General features: G+C 38.3%; 1 protein-coding gene across 2 annotated transcripts in view; it reads right to left on the reverse strand.

Annotated features, from left to right (window-relative positions):
- Positions 1-13941, reverse strand: part of hepacam2 (HEPACAM family member 2) — a 101079-nt gene that overhangs the window by 46002 nt on the left and 41136 nt on the right. For both annotated transcript variants that reach the window (XR_010017412.1, XM_063043840.1), the window contains exons 5-7: positions 4959-5084; positions 2526-2550; positions 1410-1447 (exon numbers count right to left, since the gene is read on the reverse strand). Coding sequence is in view for 1 of the 2 variants with exons in the window: in XM_063043840.1 (XP_062899910.1) it covers positions 1410-1447; positions 2526-2550; positions 4959-5084 (189 nt within the window). In the remaining variant the exon portion in view is untranslated. The remainder of the gene's footprint in view (positions 1-1409; positions 1448-2525; positions 2551-4958; positions 5085-13941) is intronic.

Raw genomic sequence — 13941 nt, forward strand, 5'->3', positions numbered from 1 at the left:
TTTATTCATTTCTATAGACGTTGCCTGACCTGCTGAGTTCCTCCAGCATTTTCTGTGTGGTGAAATGGAGAGATTTTTTGACTAGGAGGGTGCCGACCCGATATAATACTCTAATGAGGGCAAACCACTAAATATATTTAAGACAATTTTCTCGAGACAAGGCACCAGGGAATATGAGGAGTGGGTGGAATTATGATATTGAGATGGAGGAGCTGACATAAAAGGTAAAGCAGACTCAGAAGGCTCAATGCCTACTCCTGCTCCTGTGTTTCTACACTAATATTTGTCATGAATATACATCAACCCAATTTTCCTTGTAACTAGGCTGTAAAATTGCCAATAATTCTAATTATAATTATCAAGCTTCTAATTACACTGTGAATTGAACTTATTTTGATTTTTATGATCTACTGCACTTGCCTAATTGATAGCATCAAATCCAGAATTGTTTGGAATGTCTATATGATTTACAATGTTATTCCCATAAAGTTAATTAAAAACAAAAAAAAATCTAAATTATGCTTTAATTCAAATGGAGATTGAATAATGTTTCTACTGCAGCTATTAACAAGTCCAAACAATTCAAAATCAATTTTCCCTAAAAGAGATGTTTGTGGTACTGAAAGGAACCACCCGACCAATGTCTCATTTCTGGTTGCATACTAAAACAAATCTCATTGTCCAGTTTCATTTTCTTCATACCTTGTAGATCTAAATAAATATTTACTCTCTTAAAATAATAGTCGGTGCTCTATTTATTTCTTCAATAAAGGATTCCACGCACTGATATTTATTGCATAAAATTTCTTTCCTAATTCTTCTCTTCTGAAGAATGTTAATCACTATCTCCCCAGTTAGGATATTTACTAATATCCTACATGACGTGTTGCAAGCAGGTATGCGCATTGCATAAACTATAATGTTCTGATGAAGGCACCAATGGGTGATACCTAATTAATCTTTGTTCTTTCTGTCTTAACATTATCGAGATCCTTCATAGCTGTAATGTGTGTGTGTATTTTTTTAAAAAACTACTTTTGCCATTCACTAGAATTAATTCTAATCTCAAGATTCTCCATCCTCTCTTGAACACCTTAGTTAGGCGATCTTTCATTGATTCTGTTATAACTACTATTCTATAAATTTGAGTATGCCCACTAGCAAATGAATCTCAGGGTTGTATATGGTGAAATATGTACTTTGTCCTCTGTTCACAATTGAATATTTCACTGTTTAGTGTTAGGATTGTGAATCTGAGTGTGACCAATGTCTTGCAGTGTCATTCAGCATGGTAAAGTAATCAGGTACATGCTTCATATTAGATAACATGCATTTGGAATTTTACTTACAAAATATGATGTTCTTAATTGCTATCCCTTATTATATTCTAATATCATTCTGAATATTACCTGATACTTGGTGTGCTCGTATATAATCTGTTGGTGACCTGCAACATATTAAAAACAAGTTTGACTCATTCAGTTAGATTAGAATTGAATTCATTTATCAAGAGCTTTGTTAACAGCCATTAGCTCATGCAGAGTATTCCCCTCATGAGCAATCACAGTTGTATATCAACCTCTAATTTATTCTGGTTATGATTTGCTTTCAAAAGTCTTGGTTTAAAAAATACACAGAATAAATAGAAGCTATCTTAATCTTTTCTCACCATCATTCTTCAACCCTCATACTTGCAGAGCTTTAGAATAATGGTGGATCATGACACAAGGCATGATCCCCTGTATTAAAAATTTGGAGAATGGTTGAGGAACATCACAATAGTATTTAAGAGTTTGCTTAGAGATGTTTCAGGGTTGTGGGAGAGATGGAAATTGGATTGGTGGAATTCAAACAAGAAAGAAAGACATGGAACTAGGAGATGATGCATTCATAAACTTTAGTGAGCAAAGGGAAATGGAGATGATAGCTATGAGTAAGAGGTTTCTGTGAAGCAGTAGGTAAGTGTTGGCACCAGACAGAGTGTAGCATATAAGAAATGGGAGCAGTAGTGGAGATCTGATTCTTTGTACTTGCATCTGTCATCAAGATCATGGCTGATCTTCCAGCACAGCTCCATTTTCCAGCACTTTCTCCCTGTACCCCCTCAATGGTGGGAGCTAGGGCATTGACAGCAGAAGGGGAGAAGGAAAGGGAACATTGGTAAACAATAGAAGAAAAGAAACAGCATGCATTGATGAGAAGCTAAGACAGTAGAGCAAAGCTTCAGAGCATGTAAACATAACTAAAAGAGGCCTAAAATCACAAGCAGTCTGCAGGAAATAAGGACACAGTATTTTAGAATAGTTGGCATGTTACATGAAATGGAAGGACTAGTTGAGAAGTTTTCAGTGAAGTTCCCAATCTGGCAATAAAAATGACTTGTTATATAATTTCCCAATTAATTTGAACTTCACTGACTTGTGGTTTTAAGATATTTCCCAGTGCCAGGATAAAAAGCAAAACCTTAGGAAAATCCAATGTGTATAAATGCAATTTAAAATATTTTTTAAAATAGATTGTTTTACCTGTGGTATGGCTCCTTCTTGATGACTATTAGAAAGAAAACAAATTAAATCACATTCATCAAAACATGCTACAAGTATACAATAAATACATTCAAAACCACACACAATTAGAAGCGCAACAAGTAAGAGCTGGAATGGCAGTGAAGGAAGCTGAAGATAATGGATCTTCACTTTACTGCTGCCAAAGATGCCAGTGGCATCATATCTTCATCACAGGCAGTCTCTTGAGATTGGGGAATTGGTCGCTCTCACTGAGGAGCGGAAGGAGGCTTTGCATGATGTCTGTTAATGAGGGATAATTGTTGCACACCAACAACCACAGGGTTTTGACAGAGTGAGATATTGGTTCAATGGCAAGAAAGTCCATAGTAATTGGAAACTAGGCTCTGCTACATAGACTCAGCACAACACTGATCTCTAAAAACACATTTGTATACAGTGAACACCCATTTACCTTTCACAGACACACAAGCTAGTTAGACTGCATCTGGAGTTTTGTGTGCATTTCTGGTTGTCCCACTACAGGAAGGATATGTTTGCACTGGAGACTGGTGAATCTATTCTGCACTGAGTATTGCCTGGTTTGTTGGGGTAATAATGTGGAAAGATTGGTTAGGCTGGGCTCCTGGAGCAAGGGAGGCTGAGGGATACTCTGAAAGAGATTTTTAAAAAATCAAAAAAGGGATAGGCAGTAGATAATCAGAATCTTTTGATAGGGAGCAAGAGGGCACAGAATTAAGTGAGCGGACGAAGTGTTAAAGAGGATTTAAGCATAAAGTATTTGACTGAAATCTGGAACTCATTGCCAGAGAATATGATAAAATCAAATACAACCACTATGTTTTAGCACTATTTTACAGAGGCACTTAAATCAGCAACACATAAGAAGATGCATCCCTAATGAGGGGAAAATAGATCACTGTAGATGGACAGAAGGGTGGCATGGAAGTTTTGGGCTGAAGGATTTGGAACTCTCTGGCTCCATCACTATATTTTGCTTTATTTCATTTTTTATTTCAGTAATAGGTTAATTTCCAGTAGTTTAATTTCATTATAAATCTAAGTTTATTGTTTTTAATTACTTAAAACCATTTCATCTCTTGGTAAACATCATTGAATTTCCGATCTCTTCTGGTCAGATAGGCAACACCATTTTCACTTGCATCACTCCCCTTGTTTCACATCTGGTTTCATATTCTATAACTAAGTTCCATCACTAAGTTTCTGCAATAAGAGATGAGCATAGCTAGAAGGTTGGCTGATTGGCAGGAGGCAAAGAGTGGGAATGGTCTCATGCACTTTGGTAGAAGGACTATTTTCTAAATGGGGAGCAAATTTAGACATTAGAGGTACAAAGGGACCTTGGAGGCTTCAGGCAGGATTCCCTAAAGGTTAACTTACAGGGTGAATTGCTGGTAAGGAAGGCAAGTGCAATGTTAGCATTCATTTTGAGGGGGTTAGAATATAAAAGTAAAAATGTAAATGCTGAGGCTTTATAAGGCATTATTCACGCCACACTTGGAGTATTATGAGCAGTTTTGGATCCCTTAGCTAAGAAAGGATGTGCTGGCTTGGAGAGAGTCCAGAGGAGGTTCACAAGGAATCATCCCGGGAATGAAATGGCTTATGGATGAGGAGCAGTTGTAACGGCTCTGGGCCTGTAGTCACTGGAGTTTAGAAGAATGGGGAGGATCTTACTGAAACTTATTGAATATGAAAGGCCTAGATAGAGCAGATGTGGAAAAGATATTTCCTTTAATGAGTAAGTCTAGGACCAGAAGGCACAGCCTCAGAATACAGCCTCCCTTTAGAGCGGAGATCAGGAGAAATTTCTTTAGCCAGAGAGTGGCGAATCTATGTAATTCATTGCCCAGTTGGCTACGGAGGCCAATTCATTAGATATATTTGAAGAGGAAGTTAACAGTTTCTTGATTAGTAAGGCCATCAAAGGATATGATGAGATAGCAGGAGTATAGGTTTGGAAGGGACAATAGATTAGCCACTATGAAATGTTGGAGCAGACCCAATGCCTAATTCTGCTCATATGTCTGATGATCTTTTGATTTTATGGTCAATATTTTTATCTCTCTACTAGTTTCAATTTTTTTTTTCTCAAACTTCCCTTTAATCAAATCTCCAAATTAATTTCTTGTTCTCATTCAATAATTGTCTCAACACAATGATTCAAGAGATTTCATTTTACTAAATGTGCTCTTAAATTAATTTTATTGGTATGACAACAATATTGCAAATTATTAATTTTAATATTTGAAGTAGAATAATTTTCCGACAAAACTTCAGCTAATGTTACTGAATGAAGGTGAGAGTAATGACAAGGGAAATTCAGAAATTATCTTCAGTGCTATTAGGCTTTGTAAATGAAAAATAAGAACAAAATCCACAAGAAATTGAGTTTTTGTTGGTGCAACATACCTTTTCGGGGAAAGCATCTTCTCAGAATGAAGTAAAGAAGTATGCAGGCAATCAGAGTCAAAGTCAATCCAACAATTATTACCAATGAGTGAAGGAAACTGCTTTTTTGTTTCTGTCTTTCTTGACCTATTAATCATACAATCAGAAGAGTGTAATGTATTATTGCCACAGCAAAGCACAAGATTTAATGAATATGAAGAATTACATTGCTGCATTAACTGGGAAGATTCACCCAGTTCCTGACAGATCATGTCTAGGAATTAGAGCTGGAGTTGTGCGTAATCAGGATCATCTGGGAGGATGAGGCTATTGAAGATGAGACTTTTACTGAGCAGACCACACCTGAGACACAGGCAACAGATAGATGTGTGACCACCATGGAAAGAAACGGGAGTAGGCAGGATGTACAGGGTTCCCGAGGCTATTCCCCCTCACTACGAGATACACCACATTGGATACTTTTAGAGGCTGGCAGCAATAGTCAGGCCTCTGACACTACAACTGTCCCTGAGGCTCAAAGTCGAAGAGTCCAGTCAGACAGGGTGATTGTGATAAGAGACTCTATAGTGAGGGGAACAGATAGGAGATTTGATGGCCACAGAAGAGACACTAAGATGGTGTGTTGCATCTCAAGTGCCAAGGTCAAGGTTGTCTCTGAGGGAGAGCAGAAAATTCTTGAGGGGAAGGTGAATAGCCAGAGATTGTTGTACATGTTGTTACAAATTACATAGTAGAACAAGGGATGAGGTCCTGCAGAATGAGTAGAGATATGAATTTGAGAAGCAGGACCTTGAGGGCAGTGATCTCTGCTAGAGAGGTCAGAAAAAGAGTATAGGCCAGATGAATTTACTACCGAGGAGCTGATGCAGCATGTAAGGATTCAGGTTCTTGGACCATTGGGGTGGAGGTGATCTGTTCAAGCGGGACAGGTTGCACTTGAACCAGAAAGGGAACAATGCTCCTGCAGAAAACTGCTAGATGGGAAGGTTTTAACTAGATTGGCAGGGGGCTGGGACTCTGAGTGAGCAAGTTATGGGATAAATAGTAGCCAGGAAGATCTAGTCTGGTAAGTAGGATTATCAAGGACATAGTAAAGGTAGAGAAAGGAATACTCAGTTAAACAGCATTTATTTCAAAGATTGAAGTTTAACAAGTAAGGCAGATAAACTCATAGCATGGATTGACCCTGAGGACTGGGATGTTAGAGCAATAACTGAAACATATCTGAGAAGGGCAGCTATCGGCTCTGGGATACAGATGCTATAGCCATGACGTGGGTACAGATAAGTGAAGAGGCGTGTAGCCTATTTGATAAGAGAGGGCATAACAATGGCACTTAGAGATAACATTATTGGGAAATCATCCAGTAAGACCATATGAGCAGAACTCAGAAACAAGAAGGTGAGGGTCACTCTAGTGGGTCTGAATTTTAGACCGTTCCCGCCCCCCCCCCCCACAAATAAACTTAAGGAGCAGCTGTGTAGAGTAATTAGTCATTACTCGTGGTTTAAGAATAAGAGGGCTCTGTTCATAGGAGATGTAAATTTCCACACTATCGGCTGAGCCAGCCAGACTGTTAAGGGCCTGGATGAGGTAGAATTTGTGAAATATTCAAGAAAATTTCCTGAGTCAATATACAGAGGGCTGTAGTTTGGACGGGGCAGTACTGGACCTCATTTTGGGAGAACAAAGCGGCAAGTAACTGAGCTGTAGTCAAGGAGCACCAGCTCCAATGACCATTATTCTATAGATGTGGCCCAATTGTTAAGATCCTAAACTAGAGCAGAGATAACTTTGGAGGAATTATACAGGATCTAGCAAGGGTCAATTGGATGAGATTCTTTGAAAGAAAAGAATTGAATGACAAGTGGGAGGACTTTAAGAGTGTGATAGCAAGTGTCTATGAGCATTATGCTCCTGTTAAGGTGAAAAGTTAACTAGCAAGTCAAGTCAAGTTTATTGTCATTTAATTATGTATATAAAGAGATAATAACTATAGAAGTGAGACAACATTTCTTCCAACCAGGGTGTAAAGCACGGTACACATGGCACATGATAACTTATGAAGGTAAGGATAAAGTCTATGGATGGATTACACAAATAACAAACTAAAGTGCATTAATATTAAATATTGTAAGGTATGGAGCAGATTAACCAGTGACACTTTGAATACAATGCAGCCGAGAGTTCAGAAGCCTAATGGCCTGGGGAAAGAAACTGTTTCTCATCCTGACAGGTTTTGTTTTTATGCATCGGAGTCTCCTGCCTGATGGGAAAAAGTCAAAGACAATGCTGGAAGGGTGGGTGGGATCCTTAGTAATACTAAGGGCCCTGTGCATGCAGTGCTCCTGATAAGTGTCCTGGATGGATGGTAGAGAGATCCCTATGATCCTCTCAACTGTTCTCACAGACTTCGTAGGGACTTCGGGTTCGTTGCTCGACTGCTCCCATACGAGATGGAGATGCAAGTTGTCAAAAACTCTCAAATGTGCTCCTGTTAAATGCAGTTAAGATGGAGGTGGGAGCCTTGCTTGCCTCAGTCATCTTAGGAAGTGGAGGCACTGCTGTGCCTTCTTGTCCAGGGAGGTGATATTGAGGGACCAGGTGAGCTCATCTGTGATGTCATCTCCCAGGAACTTGGTGTATTTAACTCTCTCTACAGATGAGCCATGTATTCGCGGGGGTGGTTTGTCTGCACCTTCCTGAACTCCACAATGATTTCCTTTGTCTTCCCCACATTCAGGCATGAGTTGTTCTTCCCACACTAATGCACCAGCTACTCTGCTTCCTCTCTATACTCCATCTCATCATTGCTGTTGTTAAGGCCAAGTGTAGGGAACCTTGGCTGATGAGACTCATTGAAGCTCTGGTCAAGAAAAAGGAGGTCGGGATCAAGATAATCCCTTGATGGCTATATAAAAAAAAACAAGAATGCTCCTGATATTTATTAAGAGGGCAAACAGACGGTATGAAATGGATCTTGTAGGTAAAGTTATGGAAAATCTCAAAACTCTCAATGGTTATATTAAGAATGAAAGGGTGGCTATGGAGAAAGTAGAGATCAGAACGGAAGGACTGCTAATGTCTTGAGCTGCAGAAGCTGAGTGGGATTTTTGACAAATATTTCCCTTTGTTTACTGAGAAGAAAATCATATTTGCTCAGTAAGTAAGGGAAACAAATGGAAATATTTTAGCAGACATTCATATTACCTGTGACGATAGATTCAATCCACATGTTAGGGTCCTAAATTGGATCAGGATTAATTTTGGAGGATTTAGATAGGATCTATTAGAGGATGATTGGTGAGCCTCTGAAAGGAAAGAGACAAATTGCAAGTTGGAGACTTTTAAGTGTCTGTCTTATACCCACAAAGATGGATAAATTTCCAGGGTCTGGCTGATTGTTTCCTTGGACTTTGTCGGAGGCTAGAGAGGAGATTGTGCAGGACCTTGCAGAGATATTTGCTTCATTGTTAGCTACTTGTGAAGTTCCCAGAGGTTGGAAGATGGTCAATGTTTTCTATTGTTTTAAAAAGAGTAGAAAGGAGATGCCAGGGAACAACTGCAGGCTGATGAACCTGACATCAGTAATGGGGAAGTTACTGGAGGGCATTCTGAGGGACAGGATCTACCAGCATTTGGATAGACAGAGTCCAATTAGTAGGAGTCAGTACGGATTGGTGTGTGGGAAGTTATGCTTCGAAGTCCATAGTACAAAGTAAATTTATTATCAAAGACTGCATGTTACCATATACTACCTTGAGATTCATCTTCATGCAGACATTTACAGGAAAGCAAAGAAAAAAAAGCATATTTTAACAAAGACTGACAAACAACCAATGTGCAAAAGAAGAACTGAGCATGAGTTGTAACAACCTTTTGAACAACTTTTTAGACCTTTTTGAAGAAATAACCAAAAATTGTAGATGAGGGTACGACAATAGAGGTTGCCCACATGGATTTCCCCGCGGTCTTTCCCAAGCTCCCACAAGGTAGGCTGGTCTGGAAGGTTAGGTCCCATGGAATCCAGGGAGAGCTTGTTAGGTGGATTCAAGATGAGCTCGGAGGTTGGAAGCAAAGTGTAGTGGTTGAAAGTTGTTTCTTGGAATGGAGACAGGTGGTTATTGTTGTAGCGCAGGGGTTGGTGATGGGACCCTTGTTATTCATTATTCATATAATTGATTTACTAGGATGTGAACACACATGGCTTGATCAGTATATTTGTGGATGATGTGAAATTAGGAGGTGCTGTTGCCAGTGAAAAAAGTTAACATAAATAAAAGGATCTTGATCAATTGGGGAAATGGGCCAAGAAATGACAAATGGATTTCAATACAGTGTGAGGTGATGTTATTTTTGGAAAGTCAAACCAGTGCAGGACTTGTACGATGAATGGTAATGCACTATGGGCTGTAATGGAACAGAGGGACTTAAGAGTACAAATACATAGTTCATTGAGAGCAGTGACACAGGTAGACTGGGAGTTAGAATACTGGCTTTCATCCATTGAGTATAGGAGTTGGGATATTACATTGCAGTTGTATATGTCATGGGTAAGACTGCATTTGCAGTATTGTGTACAGTTTTGATCACCCTGCTGTTTGAAAGAAGTGGAAAGAAGGCAGAAATGATTTATAATAATGTTGTCAAGACTACAGAGTCTGCGTTAAAGAGAGAGTTTAGCCAAGCTAGCTTTCTATTCCTTGGAACATAAGAGAATGAGGGGTCGATCTTACTGAAATCTTTAAAATTATGATGGGCATATTTAACGCAGATGGTAACAGTCATTTCCCCAGGATAGAGGAATGCAAAACTAGACGATATAGGTTTAGGTTGAGAAGAGAAAGATTTTTTTTTATATAAGAACTTGATGAGCAACCTTTTCAGTCAGAAGGTGGGGAGTATGTTGAATGAGCTGCCTGAAGAAAGGGTTGAGGCAGGTACAATGTTGTCATTTAAGAAGCACTTGGATAGGTACGTGGTGGAGTGGGGTTTAGAGAAATATGGGCACTGGAAATTGGGTCTAGCTAGGTGGGTACCAAGGTTGACATGGACTCTAGGTTGTCAGCGATTGTTAGTTTAGGATTGTGGCAGATGCTAGTAATGATATCCAGATGTCTGATTTAACCTTGGTGAAAAAAATTAAGTTAAATATTAAGGTGTCTTCCCCAATTCGCATTTATGCCAAATGTTTGTTAAAAATACCCCATGGAGAGAAAACACTGTCATTTCCATGTTAACAGGGAATAGGATGATGCATCCTTCTACCTGGTTAATGCTCTTCCCATAAAAGAATATTTCCAAAAATTCATGTTCTCCAATCTCAACAACCAATCATCAATACGCACAGTAATGTCGAACATAACAGCACCAGAGCAGGTCCTCCCGCCCACGATGCCCGCACTACCCATGATGCCAATCTAAATTATTTCAATGTGCTTCCATAAAGTCCATTTTCCTTTAATCTGTTTATTTTTATGCTTCTTAAATTTGCTATTACATCTGCTTCTATCATTTCCCCAGAAGTGCATTCAAGGGATTTACCATTTTCTGTGTGTAAAAAACCAAAAATCAATAACAACAACTTGCCTCACATGCCTCTTTTAAACTATCCCTCTCTCATCTTAACCCTATGTCCTCTAGTATTCTGACCATTTATCAAATCTAGCTTTCTATCACCTGATTTAGATGAAACAAAATATTTCTCAGTCTCTCGGCCTCCAATACTCCAGAGGACACAATCCAAGTTTGTCCAAAATCTCCTTGTAGTTAATACACTCCAATCCTGGCAACACCCTGATGAATGTCTTCAGCACCCTCTCCAAAGCTGCCACATCCTTCTTGTAATGTGAAAACTTGACATGAAAGAAATTCCAAAAAATATTCTACTTTACATCAAAAGTGAATTTCTTTGATGTATCAGTCCCCACATTTAGTCTTGTTAATAAAATTCTGCAATTTTTAAATTTACATGACAATGTGCATTTGGAAAATTAGCAGAAAATGCTGTCAATTTCCACAACTGCTCTAAGCTTTGTGATCTTCACTGGTTCTACCACACTTTCATACTTTGTAATTCATTAACAACAAAGCGGGAGTGGAGGCTGTGGTATCTCTGCTCCAGTGGTATGTATAGTGTTAGAAAAGCAGGAAGAACTGGATGTAATGATTAGTGTACCATTCTGATTCTATTTTGCATCTATCGCTGACTGAAACCTGTACTCCAATTGTGCCTATCAGTCATCACGCTGGCCCAGGTTTCATAGATGTCAACGTGGGTTACAGTTCCTGAAAAAAGTTTGTTTATGAAAATATTCAGCTTTTGAAGTTTATGAGAATAACAATATTACTGAAAATTATGATGCCGGAGTTCCAAAGTTCATCATGAATTCTAACCCTGAAAGTCAAGATGTCACATTTTGTTTCATCTAGAATTTACATTTTCATAGCCTACACCAATAAGCTATACAAAGCCAATCTGCGTTGTCTGCAAGGTATATTTTTGTAAATACAATACAAATACAGTGGTAAATGTTTGGAGACAGTTGTCATGATCTGTGATTAAACCATTTAGTTTCACTTTTGTCTTCATGTTATCTTACTCTGGTTTCATTAAATCGTGCTACATATATTAGGAGAGAGAATATTACCTGCAATGAAAGGTGTTTGGATACATTGATCTGTATTTAGAAAATGTGTTCTTACCTAGGCCAATCATGTGACGCTCACTGGGAAACACTTGGACAGCAACAATGAGTTAAATATTATTTCCATTTTCCAAGCAGTGAATATTTTGTACAGAATCTCACTTTTAAGTGGAGTGGGTGCCATGTTACTGAGTAAAGCAGATATCACCATGGTGATCCTGTCTGCACTGATTATGGTAAAACATTATGAACACTGGGCAGCTGCTGGCTTTATTTACATTCTTACAATACACCTGTCCTGTAATGTGAAGACTTGATAAAAGCATAATATAAAAGTGTAAAAAGAGCTGCATGTTCATTGCTGGCAGTCAGTTTATAAAGCACAGCTTCAAAGAATGTCAGGTCTCTCCTGTCAACCCAATGAGTCTGTAATATTGTTTCTTCTATTTGCTGAAACTTTGTAACATTGACAGTGTTGATCAAATTGAAAAAAATAATCAGTGGAAGCTTATTAAAAAAAACTAGAACAGTCATGTTTCATTATCATGTGCAATAATGTGAAATGTTGGCCAGTTCCCAGGAATAAATGACTTCCCAATACTCACTTTATTCATCAATGGTAAAAGAAACACATCCAGTGATTGAATGCATTTGCAAACTAAATGACTGAGTCATAAAGGTAAGCATTATTTCACGTTCATAAACCCTTGTCTAAATCAGACTCATAGCTGGTGTAATTCTGAACAAAAATGATACTATCACTCACCTGAGCAGTGTTCACTGTTTTTGACTTAAGATAACATCAGGTACAGCTGTGATGTCATTCATAACATCATTTGCTATTGTAACACCAACCATACAAAGCACAATACATGCCACTCCATTTGCATCATGTTGTGTTTACACCATCAGCATTTAATACTGCTTCAGAAACATTTGCTGGGCAATGTATTTTCAAATCATATGTTGCCGTTGTTTTCAAATATCTTATATATTGCTCATTTTAAACAATTTTTTCACTTGTATCCTATATCCCACTAAACTACTTCAAAGAATTCAGGCTATATCGTTCCTGTTGTTCCAGTTTATAGTTTTCTATACAGTTGGCAGCTGGCAGAAACAATCTGTCAGAAACAAATCTTTCATAATTTTCAACTTCTTCCTTGGGTCTTCCCTTAATATTGTCTCCCTCAGTGAAAAGACTTCCATATATTTGTCTTATTTGTAATTATTCCTGTGCCTGACATTTGTTTTCCAGAAAATCCCACTAATGCATTTATTTTTTTTAACCATGTGGTTTCCAACAGCCCCGAAGCCTGAGAGCCAGGGTCAATATTAGACTAGCATGTGCATTTCTATATATCCATTTAAGGGAATAATAATGGTTATGGACAGAATACTATTAACAAATATTGATGGTTAGTCAGGTCTCAGCCATCTCAACCTGAGGGCCTATCCCAAGTGACCCTACCAACTTGATAGCTTATGGTATTCAAATATATAAAATTTAGAGAAATTATAAATTTCTCAAATGAATAGGGCCTTTTTAGAGGTGGCTGCATATGCTGAAGGCCATCCTTGTCAGTATATTACAAACCCACTACAGGGTTCCAGGGGCACAGCAAGAAGTCAGATGGGCTGGCATCTGACCTCCAGTATCTTTTGTACTGCTGCTCAGATGTGGGCATAAGGTACATGTTTGCCCTGCACCTAACACCTAGCTGTGAGTTTTCTACAGAGACATCGCTGCTTCTTACAGTATGAGTCCATAACCATTAACCTTCTCCTAACTGGGTGCGTAGAAATACATACACTAGTCTAATGACTAACTAAGTACTAAACATTCATAAATTCAAAATCACTTCCTCCTTTTTCTATCCAAGGCATGAAATACAAAATCTGGGATCCACTAGTCTCTTCTCTAGTTTTGTACCTCCCATTAACCTTCAAAAATATTTGCATCCCTGAGCTTCCTGTTTCTCCATTTTGAGTCAGGTATATTTAATTCAAGATCTGTTAACTTGAGAATTTCACATTCCTCCACCATGAACTGAAATTCCAGTAATTTTCACACTCCACTAAGTTTTCTATGTTAACCAGCACTTTCACATCCTTCCTTGCAGTATTTTGTAGTTTGGTATCATCAATGAATTCAGTGTAAATCTTCTTTTGCCACAGTCAAACCGAACTATGAGAGATAACTATAGAAAAATAAGAGATTGCATAGGAGATACCTTGCTCCTCAAATCTTAAAAATATCCTCTGGCAATTCACACATCATATATAGCATTCACTTTCAGATGACCTCTTTAAAACAGATGATTTACTGAAGCTTC

Source organism: Mobula hypostoma, chromosome 3 (assembly GCF_963921235.1).
Source record: "Mobula hypostoma chromosome 3, sMobHyp1.1, whole genome shotgun sequence".
NCBI lineage: Eukaryota > Metazoa > Chordata > Chondrichthyes > Myliobatiformes > Myliobatidae > Mobula > Mobula hypostoma.